The sequence below is a fragment of the Lampris incognitus genome, chromosome 20, assembly GCF_029633865.1.
Source record: "Lampris incognitus isolate fLamInc1 chromosome 20, fLamInc1.hap2, whole genome shotgun sequence".
NCBI lineage: Eukaryota > Metazoa > Chordata > Actinopteri > Lampriformes > Lampridae > Lampris > Lampris incognitus.
The window spans coordinates 18,564,706-18,579,705 of record NC_079230.1 but is presented as its reverse complement, the minus strand read 5'-3'; the positions used below and the strand labels follow the sequence as shown (position 1 = coordinate 18,579,705).

Below are 15,000 nucleotides of genomic sequence, written 5' to 3'. Positions count from 1 at the left end.
AAGTTTCTATGTGTGCGTACATGAGACTGTTTAGATGTGTACATCAGACATCTATTGTTATGAGGTTGGTTTTATCTCCCTGGCACTGTGGCTATATTTATGCATAAGAATCCATGTTTTAATTTCGATTTTTGTCATACTTGTCTACAGTGTTGGTTTAGTAAAATCAAGTTAAGTTGTATTCCTACTGAGGCCATTCCTATGGGTGTTGATACGATACAGTGCAGAATAAGAATATTGAAAGTTTATGTCTTCACATAGGCATGGTCTATACAACAATAACAGCACAGTGGCCCAGTGGTTAGCGCTGTCGCCTCACAGCAAGAAGGTCCTGGGTTCGAACCCCGGGGTTGTCCAACCTGGGGGGCCATCCCAGGTCGTCCTCTGTGTGGAGTTTGCATGTTCTCCCCATGTTTCCTCCCACCATCAAAAGAAACATGCATGTTAGGGTTTATACTCCTGTCTGTGCCCCTGAGCAAGGCAATGGGAAAAGAACTGGAGTTGGTCCCCAGGCGCAGCATGAAGGCGGCAGCCCACTGCTCCTAGCTACACATATCACAGCTAGGATGGGTTAATTTGCAGTCACTGAATTTCCTCAAGGGGATCAATAAAGGAAACTTAAATGAGATAAAAATAAGATCGTTTCGTTGTACCAACACCCTATTGGGACCCATTTTGTTTGTGTGTCCTTTCTTTTGGCAGTTACTTATTGATTAAGTTAATTAGTGGTTGTTTAGTTGTGTGTTTGAGTTCGGAGATAACCAGGTGCACCACGTATGCAGAAAAATGGCATGACTGACAGCAAGAGAGTATGGCCGGGTAGGAGAAAACTAGTATGTCATTGGGATTATTGAGTGGAAACCTCTCACCACAGATGACTAGCTGAATTAGACTAGATAGATGGATAGATAGATAGATTATTTATTATCCTCTTGAGGAGATTTGTTGCCACAATCTGTTTACCTCTATACATACTCACATATGGATACTGAGGTACAACTACATACTATAACCATGCGTGCATGACCTTCAATGGGACTTGGTCACACAGATATGGACCAAGACTGTCAGTTTGGTTCTCTGTGTAGAGCTGCTATGGCAGAGGGGATGTAGATCCTAGCAGAGTAGGCTTTTTCCCAGGCTATGAACACGTCCCTACGACCAGGTGGGAATAAAGTGAATAAGGGGTTGACTGGGGTGTTTGGGGTTGTGTGCTATCGGAAGTGTTTTTTGTGTGTGATGGCTTTGTGGTTTAGATCTGAGCTGGGGGGGCCAACGGTTCTGGAGATGGTGTGTGTGTGATCGAGTGGAGCTCATTCATGTTGGAGACCGTTACTTAAATAAATCCTTTAATATGTATTCCCCTGATGGTATCGCTGTGCTTTTGATTTCACTTGTTGTTTAAGTATTTATAAAGCCATGCATAAGGTATGAACTTAATGATTTCTCTTTTTCTGCCATTCTCAGGGTCCAAGAAAAAGACAAAGGTCATCAAGAACAACCCTAACCCCGTTTGGAACGAGGTATCTCCACCACATCACCCTAAAGCCATGATATATATATATATATATATATGTGTGTGTGTGTGTGTGTGTGTGCGCATATATATATATATCAACACAGATACGGGAAAAAAGTTTTAATGCATTGCAGTACAGGCCTGTTTCATGCGTTGTGCACTCATCAGCTGCTAATGAAACAGGCCGCCTCTGCAATGCATTAAAACTTTTGTTCCTGTATCTGTGTTGATATTCCGCTCCTCATCAGTTGAGCACTTATAACACCATTGACGGTTTCGGAAAAAAACGCTATATATATATATATATATATATACACTATGTTATCTTCCTCCATATGGACCTTTTGCATGAAAAAACAATAATATACGCTAAACCAGCCTGATTGACTGACTTGACTGACTGACTTTGTGTTTTTTGGGAACAGACTCTGCATTTGCCTCCCTTTTCTCGACCCCATTTCTGTATTTTGTTCTCCCTCTGTCCAGATATCTTTATGTTTTACCATCAATATGTGATTCAAAAACCAAGATGATTTTAATTTCGCAGATCAATTTCATTTGCCCTGTTGACAGAAACAGTTGTCATTTGTCTTTGTTTTTGGGGGGGGGCGTAAGTAAACTATGCCACATCTTACTTTTGTGGATAACTTAATGAGGATTGTCTCTGTTTGCCAGGGCTTTGAGTGGGATCTGAAAGGTATACCTCTGGACTCTGGAGCAGAGCTTCACTGTGTCGTCAAAGACCATGAAAAAATGGGAAGAAACAGGTACTAACTGGTGTGTGTGTGTGTGTGTGTGTGTGTGTGTGTGTGTGTGTGTGTGTGTGTGTGTGTGTGTGTGTGTGTGTATGTGTGTGTGTGTGTTTGTGTGTGTTTGTGTGCATGTGCGCGTGCGTGCGCGCATGTACTTGTGCACATGTACACTACCGTTCAAAAGTTTGGGATCACCCAAACAATTTTGTGTTTTCCATGAAAAGTCACACTTATTCACCACCATATGTTGTGAAATGAATAGAAAATAGAGTCAAGACATTGACAAGGTTAGAAATAATGATTTGTATTTGAAATAAGATTTTTTTTACATCAAACTTTGCTTTCGTCAAAGAATCCTCCATTTGCAGCAATTACAGCATTGCAGACCTTTGGCATTCTAGCTGTTAATTTGTTGAGGTAATCTGGAGAAATTGCACCCCACGCTTCCAGAAGCAGCTCCCACAAGTTGGATTGGTTGGATGGGCACTTCTTTGAGCAGATTGAGTTTCTGGAGCATCACATTTGTGGGGTCAATTAAACGCTCAAAATGGCCAGAAAAAGAGAACTTTCATCTGAAACTCGACAGTCTATTCTTGTTCTTAGAAATGAAGGCTATTCCATGCGAGAAATTGCTAAGAAATTGAAGATTTTCTACACCGGTGTGTACTACTCCCTTCAGAGGACAGCACAAACAGGCTCTAACAGGTACTATTTAATGAAGATGCCAGTTGGGGACCTGTGAGGCGTCTGTTTCTCAAACTAGAGACTCTAATGTACTTATCTTCTTGCTCAGTTGTGCAACGCGGCCTCCCACTTCTTTTTCTACTCTGGTTAGAGCCTGTTTGTGCTGTCCTCTGAAGGGAGTAGTACACACCGGTGTAGGAAATCTTCAATTTCTTAGCAATTTCTCGCATGGAATAGCCTTCATTTCTAAGAACAAGAATAGACTGTCGAGTTTCAGATGAAAGTTCTCTTTTTCTGGCCATTTTGAGCGTTTAATTGACCCCACAAATGTGATGCTCCAGAAACTCAATCTGCTCAAAGAAGTGCCCATCCAACCAATCCAACTTGTGGGAGCTGCTTCTGGAAGCGTGGGGTGCAATTTCTCCAGATTACCTCAACAAATTAACAGCTAGAATGCCAAAGGTCTGCAATGCTGTAATTGCTGCAAATGGAGGATTCTTTGACGAAAGCAAAGTTTGATGTAAAAAAAATCTTATTTCAAATACAAATCATTATTTCTAACCTTGTCAATGTCTTGACTCTATTTTCTATTCATTTCACAACATATGGTGGTGAATAAGTGTGACTTTTCATGGAAAACACAAAATTGTTTGGGTGATCCCAAACTTTTGAACGGTAGTGTATATGCATGCACACAGTGTTTTTCTGATAATAGCATTAGCTAAGAGTTGAAGCCTTATTCTACTCCTATATTTACTGTAATTTACTTTGAATAAATCAACCAAATACTTGAAATGCAAACTTGTCGTATTATCCAAAGCTTTATTCAAATGATGAACTATTTTTTTGTTTGATTGTTTTTTAAATTCCAACAAAATCTTGGAGGTTTTAGCCATCACTTCAGTTCAAGATAGAAACACAGCATCCATGAGAACAATCATCCAGCCAGTCAGTGAAGGGAGGGGGGGGGACTGGGTAACCAATCACTCCTTCCTATAGGTCAGACTAGAGGAAGTCAGATAAGGGCCAGGCCTTTGTCAGACTGAGATGGGGAGGGTGGGACGGGCTGACCCAGCACACAGTCGTGCGGTGTATGGGTCAGAGTTGTTTGTTTTAAGCGGGTGAGAGGAAAACACCCCTTCAGATGGTTTTATTTATATTTTACATTCCACTGAGATTATAAGACTGAAGGAACGTCTTTCAGTGGGGGACGAGCAATTGGGGTAATCTCTTGTTGTAAAGAGGTGGCCATCCATCCATCCATCTATCCATTCATGCATCTATCCACTATTTGAGTTATCTGTGACTTTGCCCCCCCCCCCACACACACACACACGCACAGTTTTGTGATAACACTATGGACATCATTCATTCCGTAACCCCTAGCTTTCCCTCTCACCCCGACCAGTTCCTCAGCCTAAAATTGTATCTTCGCCCATCACAACCTTTCTTTCTATCCTATCCGGCTGGGCTTCCCTCCAGATCTGTGTAGCATTGTTCCGAAGGACTTGTGGCCTGCTAGGATAATTATATGAAAATAACCACAATGGGAACAGGAGGGTAGGAATCCAGGGAATGTGCCACTTGATGCTCACGGAAACATGCCCTTACATAACGTGAATCATGACTCTGGACACAAAGCTAATTCTGAACAGCTAATTTTGGCAATCATAATATTTCAGTTCACCTGAATTCTCCGTCACAGTGTTGTATTTGAATTTCCAACACCTTATGACATCTCAATAAACAAAATAGTCTGAGGGGTGTCCAGGTAGCGTAGCAGTCTATTCCGTTGCCTACCAACACGGGGATCCCGGTTTGAATCCTCATGTTACCTCCAGTTTGGTTAGGTGTCCCTACAGGCACATTTTTTTCCCTTCAATTTTCCCTCTTTCTCCCCAATTCTATCTGGCCAATTACCCCGCTCTTTTTGAGCCGTCCCGGTCACCACTCCACCCCACCTCTGCCGATCTGGGGGACACCCCGACCAACCAGAGGAAGCGTCAGTGCAGTGACCAGGACAAATACCCACATCCAATTGTGTCTGCAGGGACGCCCGACCAACCCGGAGGTAACACGGGGATTTGAACCGGAGATCCCGTGTTGTTAGGCAATGGAATAGACTGCTATGCTACCCAGACACCCCCCTCCCACACAGACACAATTGGCCGTGTGTGCAGGAGGGAAGCCAGATGTGGGTATACAGTGCAGCCGGAAAGTATTCACACCCCTTCACTTTCCCCACATTTTGTTATGTTACAGCCTTATTCCAAAATGGATTAAATTCCTTTTTTTCTCATCAATCTACACACAATACCCCATAATGACAAAGTGAAAAAGGTTTTGTAGAAATTTTTGCAAATTTATTAAAGATAAAAAACTGAAATATTGCATGTACATAAGTATTCACACCCTTTACTCAGTACTTGGTTGAGGCACCCTTGGCAGCGATTACAGCCTCAGGTCTTCTTGGGTATGAAGCTACAAGCTTGGCACACCTATATTTGGGGTATTTCTCCCATTTTTCTCTGCAGATCCTCTCGAGCTCAGTAAGGTTAGATGGGGAGCATCGCTGCAAAGCTATTTTCAGATCTTTCCAGAGATGTTCAATGGGGTTCAAGTCTGGGCTCTGTCTGGGCCACTCAAGGACATTCACAGACTTGTCCCGAAGCCACTCCTTCGTTGTCTTGGCTGTGTGCTTAGGGTTGTTGTCGTGTTGAAAGGTAAACCTTCACCCCAGTCTGAGGTCCTGAGCGCTCTGGAGCAGGTTTTCATCAAGGATCTCTCTGTACTTTGCTCCATTCATCTTTCCCTCGATCCTGACTAGTCTCCCAGTTCCTGCCGCTGAAGAACATCCCCACAGCATGATGCTGCCACCACCATGCTTCACTGTAGGGATGGTATTAGCAAGGTGATGAGAGGTGCCTGGTTTCCTCCAGACGTGACGTTTGGCATTCAGGCCAATGAGTTCAATCTTGGTTTCATCAGACCAGAGAATCTTGTTTCTCATGGTCTAAGAGTCCTTTAGGTGCTTTCTGGCAAACTCCAAGCAGGCTGTCATGTGCCTTTTACTGAGCAGAGGCTTCCGTCTGGCCACTCTACCATAAAGGCCTGATTGGTGGATTGCTGCAGAGATGGTTGTCCTTCTGAAAGGTTCTCCCATCTCCACAGAGGAATGCTGGAGCTCTGTCAGATTGACCATCGGGTTCTTGGTCACCTCCCTGACCAAGGCCCTTCTACCCCGATTGCTCAGTTTGGCTGGGCGGCCAGCTCTAGGAAGAGTCCTGGTGGATCCAAACTTCTTCCATTTATGAATGAGGGAGACCACTGTGCTCTTCGGGACCTTCAAAGCTGTAGAATTTTTTTTGTACCCTTCCCCAGATCTGTGCCTCGATACAATCCTGTCTCGGAGGTCCACAGACAATTCCTTTGACTTCATGGCTTGGTTTCTGCTCTGACATGCACTGTCAACAGTGGGACCTTATATAGACAGGTGTGTGGCTTTCCAAATCATGTCCAATCAATTGAATTTACTAGAGGTGGACTCCAATCAAGATGTAGAAACATCTCAATGATGATCAGTGGAAACAGGATGAACTTGAGCTCAATTTTGAGTGTCATAGCAAAGAGTGTGAATACCTATGTACATGCAATATTTCAGTTTTTTATTTTTAATAAATTTGCAAAAATTTCTACAAAACCTTTTTCACTTTGTCATTATGGGGTATTGTGTGTAGATTGATGAGAAAAAAAAGGAATTTAATCCATTCTGGAATAAGGCTGTAACATAACAAAATGTGGGGAAAGTGAAGGGGTGTGAATACTTTCCAGATGCACTGTATATCCTGGTCGCTGAACTAGCGCCTCCTCTGGTCGGTCGGGGCTCCTGCCCGGGGCAGTGGGGGGATAGCATGATCCACCCAAGCGCTACGTCCCCCTGGCGAAACTCCTCACTGTCAGGTGAAAAGAAGCGGCTGGCGACTCCACATGTATCCGAGGAGGCATGTGGTAGTCTGCAGCCCTCCCTGGATCGGCAGAGGTGGTGGAGCAGTGACCGGGACGGCTCAGAAGATTGGGATAATTGGCCAAAATTCGATTGGGGAGAAAAGGGGGGGAAATTTAAAAAAAAGAAAAGCTCTGAGGAAGTTCCATTTGTTTCATTAAACAACTTCATCCTTACCTTCTCATATGTGTGATATCCCTCCATTCTCCCCATATCTTTCCATCTACAGCTTAGCCAGCTGTAATTCATTTAATCCGCTACTTTGAAATTAGTAATACACCGCTGTTCCACCCAGTAATTCTTAACCCTTCTTTTTCTTTTCTTCTCTCTACCGCCCATAATTCCTCCTTCCACACTGTAACTGGTACCTGAAGTTGAGCTTGGTGGTTTGTGCCATCACCTCATAGCATGCGGGTCTGGGGTTAAATCCTACACCGTCTTTGTGGCATTTGCATGTTTTTCCCAGTCCTGCATAGTTACAGATTATGATGAAATTTGCAGTGAATTCAAAAGCCATTTAAAGAGTTTTGGTACTGTATAGCTCGACAGGCAGAGCACTGCCACTATTCAGGTTAGATGTTTTGTTTTTCACATAGCTCAATAGAGCCTGACACTTGGTTAAGGGGGTCCATTTTCTCTGGGGCCTCCAGAAAAATATCCACTCATGGTACATTAAGACACCACTGAAATGGTACGGGAAACAATTCGTTGTTGATTACAATTTTTTTAAAGATGCTATCAATTTCCTCAGGATTAATTTTTCATTTTGTGTGTGTGTGTGTGTGTGTGTGTGTGTGTGTGTGTGTGTGTGTGTGTGTGTGTGTGTGTGTGTGTGTGTGTGTGTGTAGGTTCCTGGGGGAGACTAGGGTGGCCCTCAGGGATATCCTCAGCTCTCCAAACCTGGCTGGTTCCTTCACTGTCTCCCTACTGGACACCAAGAGGAACAATACAGGGGTAACACACGCACGCACGCACGCACACACACACACACACACACACACACACACACACACACACAAGGTTCCTATGCAGTATGGAAGAGTATGGAATTTGATTTTAGTAATTTCCAATCATTTGAATTTCATTGGGGAAAAAGCAGCTTAGTCAATAAGACCACAGTGGAATCAGTGTTTGTTGAAATTGATGCCCTTTATTATACACTGGAACCCAGGACCCTCACAGCAAGAAGGTCCTGGGTTCGAGCCCCAGGGTAGGCCAACCTTGGGGGTCATTCCGGGTTGTCCTCTGTGTGGAGTTTGTATGTTCTCCCTGTGTCCGTGCGGGTTTCCTCCGGGGACTCCGGTTTCTTCCCCCAGTCCAAAGACATGTAGGTCAGGTGAATTGGCCGTACTAAATTGTCCCTAGGTATGAATGTGTGTGTGTGTGGGCCCTGTGATGGCCTGGTGGCCTGTCCAGGGTGTCTCCCCGCCTGCCGCCCAATGACTGCTGGGTAGGTTCCAGCATCCCCGTGACCCTGAGAGCAGGATAAGTGGTTCAGATAATGGATGGATGGATGGATGGATGGATGGATGGATGGATGGATGGAAATGATATGTAAGGAACATAACGTTTGTATTGCTTGGAGATTTCAACATTAATCTTCCTCTAAAAGGAATTGCTATATATGGTTGACTCTCTTAATGTACTTTAGTCAACCTAGTTTTATTGCTTGAGTCATAAACCTACCAGAATAACAAGTATAGCAACATAATAGCATACACAGTCAATCAGAATGTAACATGCATGTTAACAGTTGGATTTTAAAACCATTTATTTGCATAATAAACATCCAGCTATTTGTAGTCAGATGTCAGATATGGTCTGAAAAACCTACCGAGAAGTCTGGAAATTTGAGTCTTGAAAAGTATGGAATTTTGAAATGTTTAAGATCCCTGAACACACACACACACACACACACACACAAACACACTTTCAGCGACATTTCAGAGCAATACAATAGAGACTCTCAGTGAGATTTTTTTGGCAACACTGTGGTTGCTGCTGCTTGGTGCCAGTGGGGGTCTGTGTAATATTCATGTGACTCGGCCACCGCTTTTGACTGAACACCACACTTGCTTTATTTCTCTGTTCCTGTTTACGTTAGTGACATCATACGCACACTGGCACTACGGACATACACATAATACATTACATCCCCCTTCTAAAGATTTTTTCTCTTCATAACAACACTGTTAATTACCAGAAATAATGCCTCTTGATAAGACCATTTCTTTTGCCCTTCTTACAGTTCAATAACAATGAAAATTAATACAAAAAAATGACCTTATTGCACCGTATTCTACATTCTTATACTACTAACAACAGTGTGTCATCTCTTGCAAACACAGGCTAATAAATTTTTTTTTCCTTATTTCACACTTTGGAAGGTGTGATATTACCTCAAGCTGTCTGGGCTTGCATGTTTGACTAGTCTTTGTATCTAGCTAGCTGGAAGCTTGACTTGTCTCCCGGACCATGTGTGATGTGACTGTGACTGTACTTGCCCCTCATGGGTGTCAGTGTCATGGGTGACCTCTAATGTCTTTGTGTTCTGTATCACTGTTAGTGTCTTCTGTTTCCCTGTCTGTATATGTGGAAATATCCCGTGCATCTGTAGGTGGAAACTCCTTCTCACCTGTCTTGAGTAGATGCTTTCTGTTCCTACTGCAGACTCTTCCATGAAGGATCTTGGTTGCTGATGTGTTTCACAACCACAGCCGGCTGCCATGTGTCGCCTTCTCTGTATTCTGACACTTTCACCTGCTAGCAGATCTGGCTTGTCTGTCATGTTAGCTCTTTTGCTTCATTTGCCTGTATTTTTGGTTGTCATGTACTTGAGCTTTACCTTTGGGGGTCAACCGAGTTTTGGATGTTCGGAGGACTTCAGATGATATCTCATAAACAGCTGCACAGGAGAACTCACCACTGGAACATTGTGGACTATTTTCACTAATGACAATATCTGGAATGCCATGCGGTAATGACATCTTGACTGGTCATGTCACTCAACTGGGTGGTTTCTGGATATTTGGAAGAATAGTCCACACAAAGCAGATATTCTGCACCACTGTATTGAAAGAGATCTATGCCAATCTTCTCCCATGGCCTTCCAGGTAGTGTTTGGGGAAGTAGAGGCTCTGTTGGATTGTTTTTGTTTTCATTACAGACAGCACACTGAGACACAATGTCCTCTATCTGAGTTGACATGCCTGGCCAATAGAGAATGTCCCTTGCTCTTTCTTTAAATTTAACTATTCCCAGGTGCGACTCTTGAATTTTGTTGAGCATTTCTTGTCTCATCTGGTTTGGTACAATTAGTTTTGCAGTTTTGAACAGCAGTCCTGACATGTAGCTGATTTTCTCTTTAAATGCCCAGTATTTCTGCATTTCCTTTGGAACAGCTTGAGGGTTTTTTTTAGGAGTAGTTCCTTATCCGATGAGAGGGTCTAAGGACAGGATGTTGTGTTGCTGTTAAGCCCACTGAGGCAAATGTGTAATTTGTGATACTGGGCTATACAAATAAAATTGATTTGATTTGATCATAGAACTTGAGTGTTGGTGCATTAGTAACCAACTGCTTCAATTTGTCGTAACTTTTCTTTTGTTCATCTTCCCAGTGCCATGCAGTGTTGCTCTCCAGTAGCTTTTGGAGTGGAGTGCTGACCTCAGACAAGTTGGGAATGAACTTTGCAAGATACTGTATCATGCCCATGAACCTCAATAGTTCCTGCTTGTCTTGTGGTGGTGGTAACTGTACCACAGCTCTCACCTTTTCATCATCTGGTTCTAGTCCATCAGCGTTGAGTACCCATGTACTTGATCTCTGTAGTTCTTATCTTGCATTTGTTTCTGTTCAGATTTAGATTGTACTCTCTTGCTCTCACCAGAAGCTTCCACAGCTTTTGACCATGTTCCTAAATTGTGTCACCCCATACCATCAGATCAGCAATGATGTTGACCACCTCGTCCAGACCTTCAGTTTGTGCCACGGATCTCTGGAATACCTCGGATGTAGACAAAATCCCAACGGGTAGATGCAGGAAACAATATCTTCCTATAGGCATGTTGAAAGAGCATAATCTGGAAGTTTCCTCATCCAGTTTGATCTGTCAGAACCTTGATTGGCGTCTTGAACTGAAAAGTACTTCATATTAGGTGTGGCGGAGACAACCTCTTCAACAGTGAGCAGTAGGTAGTGCTGTCGTTTGATTGCTTGGTTGAGAGCTTGTGGATCGATGCATAGCCTTCTCTTTTTTGGTGTTGACCACTGTCACCATATTATTCACCCAGATGGTCGGTTCTATTTGCCTTGTTATCTTTCCCATCTGTTTCATTCTGCGTAGCTCCTCCACTACCTGGTCTCGGGGGGCTACTGGAATTCTTCTTGGCGCATGCACGACGGTGCAACAGTGGGATCAATCATGGAACATGTTGCTGTCCTCTATCTTGTGTTGAATAATAAGATAAATAAGATAGCCTTTATTCATCCCTGAAGGGAAATTCAGGCGTAGATAGCAGCAAAGAGGGTAAAAAAACACATCAACAGCTAGAGTAACAGAAGTAGATAGATAGATAGATAGATAGATAGATAGATAGATAGATAGATAGATAGATAGATAGATAGATAGATAGATAGATAGATAGATAGATAGATAGATAGATAGATAGATAGATAGATAGATAGATAGATAGATAGATAGATAGATAGATAGATAGATAGATAGATAGATAGATAGATAGATAGATAGATAGTAGAGGTTGGTCACCTCGGAATCAGAACAATACTAAACCTAACATTAATACTAATACTAAACAACATCATAGACATGAGATCAACATCTATGATCTGCATATATACGTATTATATAGCATAGCATATACACACACATGTGAACAGTAGCAACTTGTACACTGTAAAACATTACACCATGTGGAATATGCAAGGCACGGTGTGGTCAGGTGGGTCACTAGATCAAGTCAGCCTAATCATAAATCAGAGGGCTCAGTGGCGGTCTATGGAGGTCAAGGAGTTGGTCCTAGTCAGTTCTTATGTGGAGGTCAGGGGGGTGAAGGAGTCGGTCCTAGTCAGTCCTTGTGCGGTGTTTTTTTTTTTTTGTGCTGCGTCCTGTGTTTTTGTCCCTTGTACACACAGGTGGATGTTTGTTCTTTGTTTGCTCAATGGCGCACACTTGTGGCCGAAATATGTAACAAGCTTAGTGGTGGATTTTCTCAGCCTTCCTCTGATGTCATGAGCCAAAGTCAAGGTTAAATGTCACATTCTTCCTGTTTATTATCAGATCTTGAGTCCAGTCATTTTCCTCCTCCATCTCTGCATTGTCAATAGTTTTGATGCATCCCTCCTGTTCCACGTTTTCCTCGCGTGGCCCCGTGATTTGCACATCTTTGCACAATGACCAAAGGCTGGACATTTTCTGTATCCATGTTTATAATCACATCTATTGCAGTTAACTTCCTTATGATCATCCTGTGGTGCTGGCTTTGTCCTTCTGTCTCTCTTGGTGGTTTTCACAGTTTTTATTTTGTGCACTTCTGTCTCTTCGTTGAGCACTTAAACTTTAACTAGCCCTCCTGTGTTGTGCCATCCTCTTGGCCAGCGTTTGTTTAGTTTCCCCCAATGTATAAGTCACGGCACTCCTGGCACTTAACAGTGTACACTATATTGCGCTGTTTGTGCCGCGGGACCTGATACTTGGCAGGGTAAGTAGGCAAACTGTAATGGGTCAAGGGTAGCATGAATGTTGTATTTTATAAATGATATAACCAATCTTTCCAGACACTTCATAATAACAGAGGTCAAAGCAACAGGTCGGTAATCATTAAGGCAAAAGACAGGTGTTTTCTTAGGTACAGGCACAATGGTGGCTTTCTTAAAATACAGTGGAACCACACACAATGACAGGAACAGGTTAAAAATGTTTAAATTAATAATTTCCACAAATAGGAATAAACTATGATGAAGTTACCGTTTCATCGACATGTTTATGCACTGTATACCATACCGATGTTGTGTTTTTTGATAATGGGTTCGACACTAGGGGTAATTAGCTGCAAACTAGCATACACACAGTACACATGGAAAGGTTCCTATACAGACTTTCCAGTTAATGTAAGTTTGGGCTGTACAAAGGGCTTTTCTGGGAATTGAACCCAGGACCTCTCACACCCGAAGTGAGACTCATGACAAAGGGATTTTTAAAGACTGTATGCCATGAAAAGAGAATTTTGTGTTGTGTGTTTAATACATCCTCCATGGTACAGAATGCCAATCTCTCTGTGTGTCCTTTATAAGAGTGTATGAACCGTGTCCCAAACACATGGATGGCTTAGTGTGCTTTTCCCCCTTTTGTCTGCCGAAATGGGCCACAGCACATGTCAAACTGAGGTGAATTTAGCGAATTATTCAATCAATAATCACACTCATTTTATATTTTCTTTTCTTTTATCAGGCTACACTGAGCCTTCAGGTTTCCTACATACCTCCGCCTGGATTGGCTCCTGTCTTCCAGCCTCCTCCCCAGCCAGAAGCCCTGCAGCATAACAACCCCAATGTGGAGTTGGACACCATCACAAGTAATATAATTGTTCAACTTCATGCAAAAAAAAAAAAAGGGCAAAAAAAACATATTGTTGATATACATGTTGCATGGTTATACATTGGATGAACTAGACACAGACATGGATATAAATGTCTATCTATCTATCTATCTATCTATCTATCTATCTATCTATCTATCTATCTATCTATCTATCTATCTATCTATCTATCTATCTATCTATCTATCTATCTATCTATCTATCTATCTATCTATCTATCTATCTATCTATCTATCGGAGCGGAAGTGCGAGTGAGGACGGAGTAGCAGCGCGTTGCTTCAGTATAAACGAGTTTCTAAAACGAGCTTTTTTTCCTACCCATCTTGTCCTTTTTCGTGTGCTTTTTTGTTGTCTTTTAGTTAGTTTGTTTTTTGTTTTTTTCGGTGACAGGTCTGTGTGGAGTTTTTTTCCCCCCCGCAGCGGTGCTGCCACCCTCAGCAGGACAATATGGCCACGGGGGGGGGGGGGGGGGGTGTTGGAAAAGTTGACACGCCAGCATGCGATTAAAGTGGCTCTGGTGGTCAAATGCTTGGTGGAGGAGTGCTGCCTGGCGGTAGGCCAACGTGGGATATGGAAGTATAAAATCAGCATCCAGAATGAACAGTGCTGTGGTGATGTTCATCGATAGTGTTGATGAGGTCAGCCAGGTGGTGGGCAGCGGTGTGGTCATTAAGGAAACGTTGACTCCCGTTCTGCTGCTGACTAATCCTGCCATGAGAATCACCATTTCTAATGTTCCCCCATTCATGAGTAATGCCGCATTAGAGAAGGAGCTTGCAAGATAGGGACAGCTAGTGTCCCCGATAAAAATGGTCGCTTCGGGTTGCAAGTCTCCTCACTTGAGACACGTTGTGTCCCACAGGAGACAAGGCTTCTTGATTCTGAGAGATAATGCGGAGGATTTGGATCTGAAGCTTAAGTTCAGGATCGACGGTTTTGACTACATTGTGTTTGTTAGATCCGGCATGATGAAATGTTTTGGCTGTGGGTCTGAGGGGCATTTAATAAGGTTTTGTCCCGACAGGAGTGAGGGTAGGTCTGATCCTCAAGGGCCGCCTTTGTCTCCCGATGCCGCCACGAGCGGAGCGGCGCATCTCCGGCTGAAGGCGGCGCTGCCGAGTCGGCACGGGGCAGACAGGAGGCCGGGGAGCGAGGGGCAGGAGAAATAGACCAGGTGGTGAAACGGAAAGAGACCGAGGCTGGAGAACACAAGGAAAATGGACAGACTGAGCAGGCAGGGGAGGACGGTGGGCAGGTTGAGCAGGCTAAAAAAGGTGATCACGATGACAAGGTGACAGAACTTGAATAGGTGGAAGCTGATGGAAATGAAAACAGTGAGAATGGGGAGTGTAGCAAATTGGCAGGGCGAGATATGAAGAAGCAAATACAGCAGACTGCTATTAGCGTGGCAGAGTCTGTACTTAAGG

General features: G+C 43.3%; 1 protein-coding gene across 1 annotated transcript in view; it reads left to right on the top strand.

Annotated features, from left to right (window-relative positions):
* Window positions 1–15,000, top strand: part of dysf (dysferlin, limb girdle muscular dystrophy 2B (autosomal recessive)) — a 123,112-nt gene that overhangs the window by 8,472 nt on the left and 99,640 nt on the right. The window contains exons 2-5 of the mRNA XM_056300182.1: window positions 1,468–1,523; window positions 2,195–2,286; window positions 7,807–7,912; window positions 13,426–13,549. Of these exons, the coding sequence (XP_056156157.1) occupies window positions 1,468–1,523; window positions 2,195–2,286; window positions 7,807–7,912; window positions 13,426–13,549 (378 nt within the window). The remainder of the gene's footprint in view (window positions 1–1,467; window positions 1,524–2,194; window positions 2,287–7,806; window positions 7,913–13,425; window positions 13,550–15,000) is intronic.